The following is a 17,282-nucleotide window of genomic DNA, read 5'->3' on the forward strand; positions in this document are numbered from 1 at the left end:
CTGGGAAGGAAACGCTGCGACGTCCTTCCCTCGCCACTCACTGTGTCTGCCTTCATTATTATAGCCTCATGTTTCAGATGCTCCTGCTGCAACGCAGAAGTTCTGGACTCGCCTTTTGGTTTTCTCCCATCTTTAATTTTTGTATGTGACTTTTGAGCTCAGTCTGTACGGGACGTTTGTACTTTATTAGCTTGTGTTAACGTTCGGTTTTGTTCCACTATCGCAGTCCTTTAGTCTGGTTGTAAGCCAGAGAACGGACAATACATTCAGCGCCCCGACACATGAGGATGTAACAGGTTTCATATTTATGTATTTTTTAACTTTGCTACTAACATTTGAGCATGGGCCTTTTATATAAACGTATGTTACAATTCAACTGATGTACATGTTAAACTAAAAATAACGGGGAAAAGGTGGCGCAGAAGATAATGAAAACTTGTATCCTGCCTTACTTTCGTGGATTATAACATCTCGCGTTTGGAATTAATCTGCAGATGCTCCGATTTCAAATGAGACCAAACTTTTTCGAATGGATCTCAGTTGTTGAGCCACAAGAGAGGCCGAGCTGTGACCCGCAACACACTCAGTACGGCCCAGAAATGCCTTTTGCTACTGGAGCACTAGTCAGCAGTCAATAACAGTATAAAACAGTCAATAAAATAAGTTTTCTAAAAGCACGAAACACTGCAACTATGAAACGTCATTTAGCACACAGTCATACATGAGCACAACAAATATGAGACTGCTGACTCCAGTAAGTTTAGCCGTGGACAGACAGACCACGCACACTCACACACTCACACACTCACACACAGGACGTCCGGCCGAATACATAATAAACCCGCGGAGATAATAATAACCAATTTAAAGTAAATCAAACAAATAAATAAGATGTACATTTTGTGCCACACTTGTCCAAAGCTCATCTGGAGACGTGGGCGTTCAACATGGCCGCCGTAGGGTGTGTCGCATCACCTGCACTCTCTGCTGAACAAGCTTTTCTTCCTTATCCTAACGGTTGTGCGCCAGAGTTCAGGAAAGGGACAGAGCAGGTTGGCTCCCCGGGATCAACAGCAGCGTTTCGTTTTTAAAAAAAAAAAGAAAAGAAAGGGAAACTTCTTTTAATGAGAGATGGGGCGAGGGGAGAGGAGGGGGGGGGGGGGCGCCGCAGGCTGGCTCATGTCTGATTGTGGAGCGATGGTGCAGATTGGTGTGTTTGCTGGGCCCGATCACCTGCTCTCTCTTCATCTTGGGAGGTCCGGCTTCCCTCGTTAGCTTGAGACCGGCTCCCCACTCCGCTGCTGGTCGGGCTTAACCTCGCTCAGGCTCGCGTTTTAGTTCAGGGGAGCCAGCGGGTCGCCTATCGGGAGACGACCAACCTTGGTTAGTAGAAGAAACGGTGGAGATAAAATGCTGACGCCGACACTGTGAAACAAACATTTTCCTGCAGTCGACAGATCCAAGATCGGGACCGACGGAGAGCTTTGGGATGTTTAGGTAACGACCGGCTGGGGGTGACGGCCTGAAGGCCCACATGTGATCCGTTAAAGACACCGCAGTGTGCACGTAGAGGGGCTACTTAACGACTGGTGAATGACACGGATTAGCCGTTAGCTAAACAACAACATAATCAAATGATTTGGATATTAACAGCCGAATGCCCTCAGGGGCCGCAGTGAATGTCTCACAGGGGGAAACAAAATGAGTACCTACGAAACCTTTTTCCCTGTATCTGTACCCGAAATGGAAGTCTGATCTCCAAACTACAATACAACCCCAAATAAAGCCTCAACCTGCAGAATATCTCTGAATTAGCATATTATACATCATGGATGGAGTTAATTTGTCAGATAGAAGCAGTCACTACCTGTGCTATGTCGCATGAGGAGCCCCGCCAGCATAATTAAACATAGGGACACATTGTTTTAATCCTTCAGATCTCACATTTGGAGGGAAGGTCAAGGCCTTTGTTCAAACTTCTGAGGCCTCTATGAGTCACTTTATGAAGATAGTGTGAGGTTACTGTTGTCCTATCGCAGCTGCGATCGGACTGATGTGTGGGCCGTTCATATCAGAGACATCACACGCGGCGGTTTAACCATCTCAGACTATCTGCTGGAGAGATCCCGTGCTGAATAGCGAGGAACAGAATGGAAACACTGATGATGATGAAGATGAAGATGATGGGCTCCTTCATCCGCCCGCGAGGCTTCATCGGCGAGGAGGTAAACATCTGTTTATCAGAGCATCTCGAAATGCAGAGCACGATACCGATCGAAGGGCCGGGAACAGAAGCTCCGCCTCCTCTGTCCCAAGTCTGAATTATGAGACATGCATTTATTTATTGAAGCTTTGGCACACATCATCACTTCATAGTGTGTGCGCGTGTGTGAGCGTGCGTGTCTGTGTGTTAAACCATTAAACTGCTGCTAGAAATCAACAATACCATAATTCACTAAATAAATGTTGATTTGATCTTATGTAAGTTTTGAGCAATCTCTTCCGGGATGCATTTAAACGTATCTTATACAACGATAACAGGCCTGAATAATAACTCATTTCAGATTGAGGCTCATTATCGGCATGAACACGACCAGAGTTGGTGAAATAATCCAGAGGACACATGCGATCCTCACTTTTTGATGAAATATTGGGTCTTAGTATCTGTTGGAACCTTAAACGCTTCAGAGGGGAACTTACTCTTGTGAACAGCTCACATGAGGCATCTGAAGACGCTGCTTTCTGGCTTCTTAACTCCATAACACGCTTGAAATGTTTCATTAAAAAGCTAAATATCTTCTCTTTTTTTTACATTTCTGCCACCCCAAAAAAAGCAGCAAGGCAAGGCGAGTTTATTTATATGGCACATTTCAGCAACGAGGCGATTCAAAGTGCTTCACGTGAAACCATTAAAAGCAGGTTTAAAAACAGTTAAGGAAACATTGAAACAGTCAAGAAAAAATAAGCAGAAAATTCCCACGAGCGGTTGCGTCACAATAGCGTGTTTGGTTCAATCCATCAGGAACACCAACAGAACACGGAGGCTCCGCCCACGCACCCACCTTCCTCCTCACCTCAGGGTGCGCCTCTCCGCTCACCGCCTTGTGCACACACACACACACACACACACACACACACACACACACACACACACACATACCTCATCAGGGTTACCTGTCAGTCAAGTCTTTCACGGCTTAGCAAACACGGCCCTCTATTAGCGGCGCTGGGGCCGGACCTGCTGACAGCCCGCTGCCGGCACGGTGGTCCCGCTCCTGGGGCGTGGTTCCGCTTGAGTCCCGCGAAGTGGGTTGGCTTTTTTTTTTTTTTTTTTTTAAATGTATGTTGAAGGCATGCTCCAACCACATGCATGTATTATTTTTAGTCGACTATACACGTGATCTCTGCGGCTCTCAGACAAAACAATGATCCATATCGCACCTTCCAGCCCGCCCCGCCGCGTGTGCGTGTGCACGCGCGTGCCCGTGTGCTGGTGGCACGCAACACCTGGGAGGTGTGGGTTGCGTGGTGGCACGCAACACCTGGGAGGTGTTGCGTGCCACCACGCTTCTCACGCTCCGAAATGCGGCCGGTCTTGTGTTCGCGCGCGATGACGAGCAGTGGAGCGCAGCGCCGCCCACCTGCTCACCTGTTCACCTGTTTACCTGCGTGCGGCAGGAACAACGCCCCGAGGGGCCGCGCGAGGGGGGGGGGGGGGCGGCGGCTGATCAAAAGGTGCATCAAGGGGTGTTGTTATAAGGCGTGGGTGTAGGATTACACCCGTGTTGAAATGAATATCTCATCTGTGTTCATAGTTCATTATTATTAGGATTATTAGCTAATACACACACAAGGAGTTTGATTAATGTAGCACATCATCACGTGTTCCCTCAGTGCAAGTTGTTGAGCTGCAGGGCAACGACAGAAACAAAAAGAGGGACTTTTGTACTAAATATGTTTATATTTATCTTACTTCATCTAGCCGGTCTAATTTTTCATCTTATTTTCCGTTTTGCTTTTCTTTGTCTCTTTTCCCTCGTGGTGATTCATCTTCTTCTGCTTTTCTTGGACATAATAATAATCATCATCATCATCGATAACTCAGATCTTAGCTTCAGGTGAACTTCAAAACATTTGAATAAACTCTGAAGGCCGTTCCTCGTCCCGTTGGAGAGGGTCTTCATGGTCAGTGTGAAGAGGAGGAATTGTTACACCTGTGTCGATGTTCACAACCTGTCCTTCCTCCCTCAGGCCAGACGTGTTTCTCAGGCCGGTGTCCTTCATGCTCCTTTATTCATGAGCAGTATTCATGCATGGTTGATGAGGCAGTATATGAATTGTGAGATGTAAAGGCTCTTCGCATACGTTGGTGTGTATGCAGGATGGATAGAGATGCAGAAGGCTTCAGCATCATTAAGTCAGCCGTTAGGGGAGGAGAGGATGAAGAGGAAGTGTTTAGCTAATGAGAGGGAGTTTTATACACGTTTTACTTTTCTAATCTTCAAACTATAAGAGAAATTAGGTCTGAGGTCAGAGTTTAAAGTCATATTTCTGAGATTAAAGTCATATTTCTAAGTTTAAAGTCAAAAATCTGAGCGTAAATACATAATTATATTGCTTTAAAGTCTGAATCTTGAGGAGAAAATTTGAAGTGTAATATTAAAATCAAATTTTTTAAAAGTTTAACTCTGACAATAATACATTTCCCACTTGAGGCCTGAAGTCAGATGCATTTCTCCTGCAGGTCTAATCCTCTCCAAAGCAAACCTCTCCTGTTGGTGTGTTTACACATGTGTGTGTGCACGCTCACGAGTGTGTACTCAGACGCTGTTTGCCCATGCTGTGCGTGCAGATCACAGTTGTGTCTGGGCTCCTGCGGGAATGCAGCAGCATATACATTAAAAAACCCAGGCAGCTTTTCCGCCACTGCTTTTGAAGTGCAGGTTTCCCCGGAGCAGTGTTGCCAAACTCATTCCTGTCTTTTTGTGCCGATATAATTCTTAATTCCTCCTCTTGCTTGTTGGAATGTTCATTGAAGAAAGAGACAACAGCAGCCAGTGAATGAGAGCTTGACCTGCAGTGAGCGAGCATAAATTAACTTCGCAGGAGCCGAGCCGGGACTCAAAACCAGCCGCTTGTAAAAAAAAATGTAAAAAACACACACACACACAAAAACATAGAGGTTATGACTAGATTGTGTGTCACCAGTTAATGCTCATTCACACTTAAAAAAAAACTGTTGGTAACCACCACCTGATTCTCACTCATACACTCTCTCACACTTTCTCTCACACACACACACACACACACACACACACACACACACACACACACACAGAGGCTGACTACAGCTCTTTGTGGAGACTTTTAAGTCACTCTCGGCAGATCCATGGCAACCACTTGTTGAAGCCTCACTGCTCGTTGCTAAGTGATGGGATGTATTGGACCAGAAAATCCTTTCCATTGACGCTCCCTCCACCCCCTCCTACTCCTCCCCTCCACCCCCCTCCTCCGCCCTCCCCCATCCCTTCACCGCAGCCAAAACAACCCTCATATATGCTCCAACTTCCGCTGGTCACAGGGCAAGAAATGCTGTTTGGTACTTTGCCAAATGCAACCTGCAAAGTGAAAAGAGGTTAAAAGGTGTGTGAGGCGGTTCCACCTGTTGGAGGACGTCTGTGCACCAGGATGTTCACAGCAGCAGAGTCACATGACCTGTGCTCAGAGTTTCACGTTTGTTAAAAAGAGCTTGTTTACTAGAGCCGGTTAAAAAAAAAAAAAAAAGAACTTTGTGAAGTTGTGTTTTTTAATGAGTTCATTTGATTTACTTCTATTTGACCGGGCATTTCCATCTAAAGAACCGCTTCATGTCTGGTCCCACGAGCCCTTGAGGAAGTTCCAAAGGTTCTTAATGAGGTTCAAGGGATCCTTGAGAGACTCAGGAGCTTCCAGATGGGATGCTGGGGGACCAGGAAGGAAGAGAATGATCGCAGGAATAAAAGTTTCACTTGTATTTTCACTGCATGTTGCGTCACCAGAAACATCTTGCAATGTCCGAAGTGAACTTTACATAAACTCAAATGCACCACATCCCCATCACCTGTGGAATGAAATCACTTTCACATGGAGTTTGGGAACCTATATGGTTCCCCCTGCATCTGTTCTCCGTTCTCCTCCTCCTCCTCCGGTTGATCCTGCTGCCCTCTCCCCTCCTCCTCCTCCTCCTCTTCCCCCTCCCCCTCCTCTCTCCCTCCTCTCCCCCCTCCTCTCCCCTCCCCTCAGTGACCGATTAGCCGGTGCGGGGTTCTCTCCCATTTCCATGAGAAAGGCGGCGGTCGGTGAAAGGGTTAAGCCAGAGGACGAAGCCCCCGAAAAGCAGCCCTAATTTTCTGCCCGGCGGGGGAGTGGGGGGAAGCAGGGCGAGGGAACAAAGACGCCCGGGGGAGGAGCGGAGACTCCGGCTTTACTATATGCACCTGCGGCCTGAAAAGCCTCGGACAATGCGCCTCCGACACGGCCAATTACGAACGGGCCATCCACCCGCTTTCTCTGTGGAGAGGGGTGGGAGGGGGGAGGGGGAGGGGGGAGAAAGTGAATTTTAAAAGAGGGAAAAGATAAGAAAGTAAATAATCGAGCTTTAAATCATCCCAGGCACTATAGAGTGAACCCCCTCCTCCCTTTCACCCTCACCCATCACTTCTTCCCACCCCCGGCAAGACACCCGTGTTCTCCCGCTAATGTCCACTTTTGTCCCGGGTTTTCCACTCCGAGCTGACGGCTCCGCCTGTGAGGACGCTGTGAAAAGTGGGGAGAGGTCGCTTTTGATTGCTGGTATGCCATTCTTGTTTCCTGCTAAAGGTTCGGAAGGATGAGGTCATGTTTGAAGCAACAGCTGACAAACAGCGCAGCTCATCCGGTGACGCGCCGGTACCGCGAGATGAGCGGGGACGGGAGGTGTGAGGCAGGAGGGATTCAAGACAATATTTGTAATTACTTTGAGAAATCATGTTAGATAAGTACACGTTCGTGATTGGCCGAGGCATTAAGTGTGTGTCTGGGAAATGCACACGCGCAGGAACACGCTAAACCAGTTTGATAGTCACCCGGATGTGTTTCATAATTTTCCCCTGATGGGTTTATTAATATGTGAAAGGTAGCTTTGACTTCTGTTGCATTTCATTTCATGTCTGAGTGATAAACACAATAAACTCTCAAAGTGTGACTTAAGTGCTCCAATAATCCCTTCTGAACAGGAACTGCTGACGATGTGACGCTCACCAGGATGATTTAAAGTTTCCTAATTGAGTTCCACATAATATGAACATGAATGCTAGAAGACAAATAATTTTAAAGACCTGAAACACGGTCACGGTCGTATAGAACATCTTTAACAGCTTTAACCCCGGTGCTTTAATGCAGTATAATATAGATTATAGAAGCAGTAACTCAGTGGACTATTAGATGTGCTTGTATAATCTAATGCAGTCACAGCAGCTCTGCATGTATTGAACCTTCATTGATTTTAGATTATGGAGAATTTTGGTGGACATTAAATGGTCACATGGTTAGAGGTGGATGGTTTATATTGGAGGGTTCTCGTCCACCTCACCATGTGAATGAATAGGTAAACATCGGTATTATGACCGGTACAACACAAATAAAGCTGGATATCCTTCAAATAATTTCCAGTTCATATTTATTACGCTCCATCAGCTGATAGAAACCATGTGATAGTTAAAGCTCCAGGAAGTAAACAGACCTTGGGTTCTTGTTTCTAAAATAAAACTGCATTGATAAGTTCAAGTGTCCCTAATAAAGTGGTCACTGAATGCATTGGTCTTATAAAGGCTTCACTCAAGTTATATAAAATGCTGTAAAATACACAATTAATACATCATTAATGAAAAAAGGATTTGCACTTTTTATTAATATTGTCATGAATGCCATAACAAAGTTTTTTTTTTTTTTTTAAACCAAAAGGAGTCGAGACTCTTAGTATAAGAGCCTAAAAATGTTTACATTATTTACATGAATGCTACATACAGTAACTCTAGTATATGGCAGCATTTACATACAAGATAATTCATTCTAAAAATAGAGATACAAGTCAGTAAAAAAGTTAAAAACACTCGGGTAACAATGTAAACATTCAGGCATTACTTTAATAAAACCGCTCTCCCTTTTTCAAAAAGATAAGTAAGGCATCCGTTTCCAGCATGTCGAGTTAGTAATGGAATGCTTCAAAGTTAAAACACTCGGAATAATCTACCACATTCAATATTCACAGTGTTTTTCTGAAGGCTGAAAGTAAAAGTTCCCTTTAGGTCCGTAGCAGCACTATAACCAGACAGCAGGCTAGAAGAGAAGAGACAAACAGGACTGTCGGCTTCAGAGAGCAACCATTAAATGCTCTGGTTTCTAGAGAACGATAGAAGTACCCTCAGGTAATATCTGAAAAAAAGGTTGCTGAGATTTAATCTGAAACTCACTGATACATTCTCGTCACTGGTAGTTAGAACAAACAGTTGACAGGTTGTTAAACACATGCCTGGTAGGCCTTTTGTCAATCAGTTTACTTTGTGGAAACCAGAACTTGTAAATCTTAAATCTGCTATTTTGGAAGAAAACCACTGAAATGTAGCATTTCATATTAAAATTCATTTTCTTACTGAAATGCCTAAAAAACACAACTCTTGCCTAGAGCAAAGTGACATGAATATACAGCGCGACTCTGGATGCTGCCAGAACAACATCGAAAAGATCAAATCTAAAAAACTAAAGTATAGCAAATAAAACTCATACAGGCAGCGACAACAAACGTGTCAACTCTTTGCCAGACAATAGATCCAGTGACTGGGGACACGAGACCTGACGGAAGTGTTAAGAACCAGCCCGGTTCCACGTTCTAGAAGCGACGCCGTGCGTCACAGAGGCCAGTGGGTTCTCCGTGTATTCCTGTGGATGCAGCGCTGATTGTCCCAACAGGCGGTTTTCCGTATCAGACAAGATTTTATCAGTTAAAAATAAAATAGAAAAAAACACAGGAGTACTAAAACCAAAGCCAAGGTACAAAGAGTTCATTTTTAAGAAGAAAAGAAAGAAAAAAAAGCTGTCATTCAAGTTGTGCATTTCCTTCCCTTTATCCCCACCCGGCTGCTCTCGAGCTCTGCTCACCGCCAGGACAGCGACACAACCAGAGCATTCGGCTCGACTCATTTGTCCGCCACCAGCTGAGCGACCGGGCTGCCGGGCCTCTGGACCGCAAGGACCGGCTCCGTGGAAGACTAATACACCCGCTACCTGGCCCAGTCCCCCGGCACTGCCCGGGGTTTGGTGGAACCGTCATGAGTGCCACTGTCACAAGTGTTTTAAAAGTGGTATTTAAAAAAAAGGAGTCTTTTGACTTATTATGGATAAGTTTCTAAAAAAAAATACAAATAAAAAAGACAAGACAGAAAAAGACAACATGTCCTCATATGTACACAATAAACAGACTCTGGGCTCCGTCTTCACTGCAGTCCTTCGTGGAGAGAAGTCTGCTGGAGGCTGGTGGGGCAGGGAGAAGACTCCGCTCGGTGTGGTGGGTGTGTGTGTGTGGCATTTATCTTAACTTCTGTGGCACCAACGAGGTAGAAAAACAGCTTTTCAATGACAAAAAAAAAACAGCATCTCCTCTGTTTTTTTTTCCTTCATGTCTCTTTTCCCACCTAAAGTCCCCCACACCCAACTCCCATCTCCTGTACAGCCAACTGTGCACCTTGAGCATATCTGGTCCTCCCACTCGGTTCACCCTCCCCCTTATATCCCCCCTCTCCACCTCGCCCCACCACCCCCGTGACTCCCACTTCAAGTCCTAGATGTGTGTGAGTGGGACGGTTCCGGAGAGGTAGTGCTGCTGGACGCTGGTGTAGCCCCTCTGTGCTGCTGAGGGGTCGCTGCCGTCCCCCCCGGGGCCGGGGATGTACATGCTGATCATGTCCCTGAGGTCGCCCTGCAACGGGCCGCGGTGGTGGTTGGGCGCCCCTGTCGGGGGCGAGTGGGACACCGGTTCTGCTTTCACCATGGACATAGTGACGGGGCTGGGCTGCTGGGGACTGCTGCTGTAGGACATGGGGCTGTAGGGAGACAGGACGGCACAAGTAATGGCGGTTAATGGATGCTCTGTTGCCGTTTTCATTTAGTCAATGGATCTGTTGGACGCCGGGATGGCAAACTGATTTTAAATAGTGTCTGCAGCAGCACGGTGCTGCAGGTACAGAGGCACTAAATCAGAATTACTGTGGAACAAATCAAACTAATTTTACTTTCCTCTCTTCTAGCACCTGAATAATGATGATGATGATGATGATGATGATTTTTACTTAAATATTCACCAAGTATTTAGATCCTGAAGAGGACAACCAGCAACACTGAAAATGACACTGAGCTGGCAAAATAAACTTGTGACTAAACACTGTTGTGCGTCTTCTGTTGTATCTGAATGTCCAGCGTTCATCTCACGCCAGAAGTTGAGGAAAGTTCCTTTTTTTTTTAAATCAGTCATTTTCTATTTGGTGCTACTTTGTCTTCACTAACAGGATACACAGTCTCTGCTTTTCACCGATCTGAGAGCAAAAAAAAAATCATTTGCCACCAAATAATGAAACGCATCTTTAAGTGGTAATGCCTCTCGCTGTCACGTCAGTCTTTTGACAGTTTCATCAGGTTTTAGTTTCCCGACTGGAAACTTTTTAATAGGAAGAATCCCTTCAAGTCATTAGGCATTCTTACTGCAAAAAATAAATAAATACAAACTAAACAAAATAAGACTTGATAACTCCCAAATGACTGAGGGGATGCACCTGGCAAAAGACAACTTCATGCTTATTCCCAATTGTCTCTGGGCCATCTAACAATGCTAACTGGTTCTAGTTGTATACCGTATTACAACGGAAATTCAAAAGATTTTTCTCTTTTTAAAAAAAAAACAAAAAACATTTGAATTTACTGAGAAATATATAAATATTATTTTCTCAAGATCAGTTAAATTGTTTTGCCATATGACCTCCAGCTCCTAATCCGCTGACAAAGTGCTCGTTCTGACCAAACTTGTTCTAACTTTAAGGAACTCCGTCCGTTGCCGGGTTCAGCAGCGGGACGGGCATCAACAAGTTTGGGCTTCCGACACGACTCCGCCTCTGACAAGCGAGGAGCCGATAATCAAAACATCTTTCAGGGAAACTTTAAAAAGGATTCACCTGCTGGAAAACTGCAGTTAAACCATCTTTCTTTGTTTAAAAAGAAAAAAGGGACCAATTGATCAGATACTGGAATAGATTTCGACATCATCCATCTAAAGTGTTCAGGCTTTGTACTTTGGGGGTTGGAAAGGGGGGGGGGGGGTGTTGGCCCCGTAAGGCAGGAGGCAGAGACCCAGAAGTGTAACTAGGACAATAGTGGGGCAGGAATAGGGGATTGTGGGTAGGGGACCACACACAGAGCGGCCCTTCCTACCGTCAAGTCACCCTGATCAACATTCCAGGCAGGACCCAGCCCAGAGCAGAGCGTCACGCGCATAACAAGTAGGCAACAGACTGAAGCCTGTTGTTCCATCGCAGGCCGAGCTCCTCATGACTCAATGGGCCTGAATGCACTTTCCCTCAACACTTCCACCTGATTAAAGTCGCAGATGTTTAAAGTCCACTCTGATTGGAGGTCTATTTTACACCATTTGTTATTACATTCCCTCCTTATTTCGTAGTGTAGTTATATTCTATCAAAACAAAGGACTTAATGTGAATTATACAAAAAAAACAACTTTAGTGCATGTTTTATTGTTTCTTCCAAGTTAAATGTTAAGTCACACACTATTGTGTATGAGGTGTTTATGAACTTCAGTATAGAACATTTGTTTACAGGGCGCCACAAATCATAAGGATGAACGCTCAGTCGTATAAATTATATAAAGATGCATAATTTAAAGCCTTCGTTCACTGCGCATGCTCACTAGACTGAAGAGCTCCGCTCCTCCGCTGATTGGCATTTTAAAAAATACCTCGCCCCATTTCAGCAAACTTTTTTTGTCTTTCTTTTTCCGGAGGCCATCATTGGGTCTCATAATATTACACTGTGTGTTGTCAGTGTCTGGAGAAATATTACATTTTAATAAAACTTGCATGTACTGTTCTTTCTTTGAAAAAATAAAATAAGCGCCTTTTCGCGTCTGGAGCAGGTGGATCCGGCCTCCTGCGCATATTGGATGCCTTTAATCTCATGTTCTTGAGCGTGTGGCACAAATTCAAACACCGACTTGTGAAATAATTAAAAAAAAGATACAATATACACACACACACACAAAAAAATCTTTTAAATCACATATTACGACTGCACTTTCATTACTTTCGCCGGCCAGTGACGGGACTGACAAACATGTCGCAAGTAGCTGGGCACACGCGGACACAACTCACCTGTAGGAGTTGCCTCCATTCATGTACGTCTGCGCCGCCGACATCGAGGGCGGGTACTGCAGAGCCGACAGGTCGTACCGGTGGAGCTGCTGCGAGTAGCCGAGCGCCTCGCTCTGCATGCCGGCATACCCCCCGGTGGGGCCCCAGCCGTAGCTGTCCATCCTCGGACTGCCACCTTGGCCCTGCGCCGCCGCCAGCAGGCTCCCCGCCGACAGCGGGTACTTGCCCACCTGGGTGTCCTTCTTGAGCATGGGCTTGGTCTTGCGGCGGGGCTTGTACTTGTAGTCGGGGTAATCCTTCATGTGGACCGCCCGCAGCCGCTTGGCCTCGTCGATGAAAGGCCGCTTCTCGGCGTCGGTCAGCAGCTTCCACTCGGCGCCCAGCCTCTTGCTGATCTCGGAGTTGTGCATTTTGGGGTTTTCTTGGGCCATCTTGCGCCTCTGTCCCCTGGACCAGACCATGAAGGCGTTCATGGGCCGCTTGACTTTATCCATGGGGTCGACTCCCGGCGCGCATGCCGTTTTGGAGCCCGGGTGAGAGTTGCCATTGCCGCCCATGCCCCCGGTCATGTTGCCGGTGACCGGTGACATTCCCTGGGAGGTCTGGTGGGACTGGGGCTGGCCGGTCGGCTTCAGCTCGTGTTCCATCATGCTGTACATGTTGGGGCAGGTGTAGCGAAGTTGACACGACTTACTAGAGAGTTGAAACGCGGTCGCACAGCAGCCTTTTTGTCGCAGTCCACCTGGCGACTTGTGGCCAGGTTTCCCTACAGACTTCACCGGCTGATGCGAATCAATTAATTACTCACGACGAACCGGGGACACAAAGGTGCGACACGGTCTTCGTTTTCTCTTCAATTAAAAGTCTGCTTGTGTCGGTGACTTCAAAGGCTCAACGCGGGCGTTCAAAAAGTTCCTCGCAGCCTCCTCTCGGTGCTGGGAAACAGTTCTCTGCGGAAAAACCACTTGTTGTCAGTCGGCCAACTCACACACTGAACTCGTCTACTCGCCCGCTGCAAAAGTTGCCCTGTTCTCGTGCAGTTGGCCGTGTGCGGACCAATGGGAGGGCGAGGAGCTTCCGCGTGCGTGCGCGCTCCTAATTTGCAATTGAAAGGGTTCCGAGGGTGCGCGAGACACTTGTTGATGACGGCGGCGGGGAGAAGGGAGGCATTCCGGGGAGACAAGTATCTTAATATTCAATTAGGCTGTTATCAGCGAGCTGATCACACTGTTTGCGTTTGAATAAAAAGGTTTCATCATAGTTCTTCTTCGAAAAGAGAGCAAAAAATCACTTCGATTGGGTCCAAACACTACACACTCGCGCGCGCACGCGAAGGCTAACTCTCTAAACCTAAAACCAGTTCAAACTGCCTGTGTCTGTCTTTTTTTCAGTCTTCTGTTTATGTTATTGCAGGACGACACACAAGTTATATCAATACTTGTACATTTAAATAGATATTAAATTGAACTTAAACAACTTCAAAAGCAAAAAAGCATTGCATATTTTTCATTATATTGATGGAATCACATAATTTGGATAAAAGATAACAACATTGAATGAACCACACATCATTCCGAGAAGTCTTTTCCATGTCAGGTTTTTTAACATAGAAAGGAAGCTTGGTTAAATGCATAAATAATTGTTCATAGTGTGCTTTTCCAGAGAAACAGCAATTCATAAAAAAATATGTTTGTGTTGGAAGATAACAAATGTTCTACTTTAATGAAGAAAAACAAATATTCTGTGTCTAATGTAGACCACCACAAATCTTTATTTTGGGGCCAGATTAACCCCCCTTTTTACGACCCCTGTTGACCTTCACTTCCTCCCATTCAACACTATGTATACAATGTGTTTGAGTACTTGTCAGGTACAGTGGGGGCCGCAGACAACAAATGGCTGCTTCGTCAATTTTTTTCCCGGAGGCCCAGAAACGTACCAGTTTAACAAATTTAAAATAGACCAACTCAGGGCCCCTCTACACAGTTAATGAGGCTTTTAAGGACCGGCGGTCCTGGGGCAGTTGCCCACTTTGCCTGGGTGGTAAATCCAAAAGGTCACTACCAAATAAATCTTTTAATCTGTAGACCTACATCCTTGGTGATGTCACAACTGCAACTTTTTCCAGTTAATGAAAACTTAGCCATATGATCATACCACACAGTTCTTTTAAAACTATAATTAAACTTTCCGTAGGTCTTGTTTGTCGAATGGTGGGCATAATGTTTAAATTATGAGGACATTTTGATCCAAGTAGAATCGTAACACAGCCAATAACATTGCGGCATGTAGTGCAGGATTTCCCTTTTCCTTTTCAAACATATCCCTCCGCCGCTAAACTAGTCCGACTCAATCAAAGACAACAACATTATTATAAGTCGAGCAAACCGCTGATGAAATGCTCGTTGTGTCTTCTTTTTAAGAGCAGCTTTTGAGAAGCCGGGCCCTCCTTTCAGAGAATTGTGCTGGAGACATGTCCCCATACACGGGTATTGATTCGGCTACAATGGCACACAGAATTACTTTGGAGCTGCAGGAGAATGAGGAAGATCTTTGTTGGCCTGGTGAAAATAGACCTCTTCTTTTGCTGTCCTCCAGAGTCTTTGTTAACAGCGGCGCTCCCCGAGACTACAAGTGCCGTGCTGTGTCCGAGTCGGCTCCACTTCATCCAAAGTTGGCTTCAGTGATGCGGCAGATAAATCCATCCGTTTAGCCCGACACGTGAAGGCACACAGCATATAAGCAGTGTCATTAAGGCCGGAATTATAGAGAGAGAGATATTCATTCACGGACAGTAAAGAAGTACTGTTTTCTGAATCTCCAATAAAATTTAAGTAGTTGTTTGCTTACCTCAGAAAAAAGCTAAAACACACGCATCAAATTGGTGTTTTTGGATGTAATCGGCCCAGAAGTGTCTGAAAGTGGGCATATCAGGTGAGTGAAGCTCACGAGTGAAGCTCACCTCATATGGACGAGTGATTCACCTGTTGAAACAATCGCAACTCAGAGGCTCGCTTTGGTTGCCCGTTTGGAGCTTTCAGTCACGTTAGCCGTGATATTAGCCTGTTGTCTTCTTCGTAATGTGGGTTTACAATTAAACAAAAAAACATCGGGGTCACTAAACTACCTAAAACAATTTGGTCGGGGTTCCTGAACGGTCCAGAACAACTGACGCAGGACAAGGAGTGGAAAAGTCAACGTATAGGAGTGCAGTGGAAGGACCAAACAAACACAGGACTGTCACCCAGCAGGCCGCCGGTGGCGTCCTGTGTGAGACCGGGTCAACTTTGAGCATCAGTTTGAAGCGCAGTGCCGCTGGTCAAGCGTCAGTAAGTTGGGAGTGAGAACGCGTTGGTTGTGTTTCATAGTTTCATCATGTTTCATCCACTTGGGGGTGGATTTCTGCTCGACTGAAGGGGTTAACAGGGGCCTGATGAACGCCTCAAGCGATGTCACCGGAGGCAGAGGGCTGAAGACAAGTTTAAAAAGGAAAGAAATCTGGAGCCATGGCTGCAATTAGGCCATTAGGACACATGTGAGAGAAGAAAACAAGCAGCCAATCACAGTTCTTGTTGGTCCTCATGTGAGGTCCAACAAGTCTGTTGAGAAATTATAAAAAAATATGTATATTTTGCTTATCAGTGTCAAAGCGTGACTACACCCAGACAGCAGATACCATCACTGTGTCATCACAAGCAGTTGAGGCAGGTGAGATTTCTCAACACCTTGTATGTGTGTGCGTGTGTGTGTGTGTGTGTGTGTGTGTGTGTGTGTGTGTGTGTGTGTGTGTGTGTGTGTGTGTGTGCTATCTGCAGGTATGTATGTGTGTGTGTGTGTGTGTGTGTGTGTGTGTGTGTGTGTGTGTGTGTGTGTGTAAGGTGGGGGGGGGGGGTGGCGGACATCTTCCCAAGTGTGTGTAAGAGTTGGTGAGAGTTTACTAAGTCAGTTGGAGATGGTATTATGTAGATGCGTGTGTGTGCGTGCGCTATCTGCAGGTGTGTGTGTGTCTGTGTGTGTGTGTTTGTGACCATGTGTTTGTGACTAATTGGGAATTGTGAGGCTCCAGTCTCCCGTTTCCATCTCCATGACAACCCTATGTGGAATCCCTTCCAAACCTTGCCCTCCTCCGCCTCCTCGCTCCCCCTGGCTTTTCCTTCTTTCAAAAACAACTCACCAACACACTCACGCGCTCGGCTTTTCTTCGTCTATCTGTCAACCTCTGCGGATTCAGACGGATTGGAACGGCAGAGGAGTTCTCTGTCCCGTCACACGCTCTCGCTCGACGCTCGTGTCACGTCAGACAAACACCGGCGGTCGGTTTCCACCTTCCTGTCCGTCATCGCAGAGCCGGGGCTCTCTCCTCTTTTTTTTTTCTTCTTTCTTTTTTTTCCAAACCTTCTTTTGCTGCTTGTCAAAGTTGATGCAGGTGAAGTGAAGTGAAGACAGCCACAGTTGTCAGTCCTCTTCCTCTCTGCCCCCCCCCCCCCCGCATCCTCCCTCCCTTTCCCTCCCCCCTCACAGAAACGGCCATATTGTTCACCACCTGGTCTTTTATTCCTCCAGGATTCCCATTGAAATCCAACCAATCAGTAAAATGTCCCGTTATACATTCCTTTTCTCCCCGAGTGATGCAATCCATTCTTTTTTTTGTAACATTTAATTTAGTCTTTGGTCTCAGGGGAGTCAGTCCTTGGCCTTCGGTCATGTGGCGGTAAACTGTATTAATAGTTATAGCTGATAATGTCGTAGAGGCGTGTTTGCTCTCATGTTTTCGGGGCACACGCACACACACACACACACACACTGCCGAGGTGGGTGTGTTAATCACAAATGTGT

The 17,282-nt window shown here is 46.0% G+C and overlaps 1 protein-coding gene across 1 annotated transcript; it reads right to left on the reverse strand.

Annotated features, from left to right (window-relative positions):
* Window positions 1-9,844: 9,844 nt before the first annotated feature.
* On the reverse strand, window positions 9,845-14,043 carry sox19b (SRY-box transcription factor 19b). Its single transcript, XM_068587593.1, has 2 exons — window positions 12,447-14,043; window positions 9,845-10,115 (listed from the first exon to the last, which is right to left on the reverse strand). Exons 1-2 carry the CDS (start codon window positions 13,103-13,105, stop codon window positions 9,854-9,856), a joined length of 921 nt encoding a protein of 306 aa, XP_068443694.1. The 5' UTR covers window positions 13,106-14,043; the 3' UTR covers window positions 9,845-9,853.
* Between the last annotated feature and the right edge of the window lie 3,239 nt (window positions 14,044-17,282).

The sequence above is a fragment of the Clinocottus analis genome, unplaced genomic scaffold, assembly GCF_023055335.1.
Source record: "Clinocottus analis isolate CAN_PGR_092001 unplaced genomic scaffold, fCliAna1.0.p SCAF_21, whole genome shotgun sequence".
Classification (NCBI taxonomy): domain Eukaryota; kingdom Metazoa; phylum Chordata; class Actinopteri; order Perciformes; family Cottidae; genus Clinocottus; species Clinocottus analis.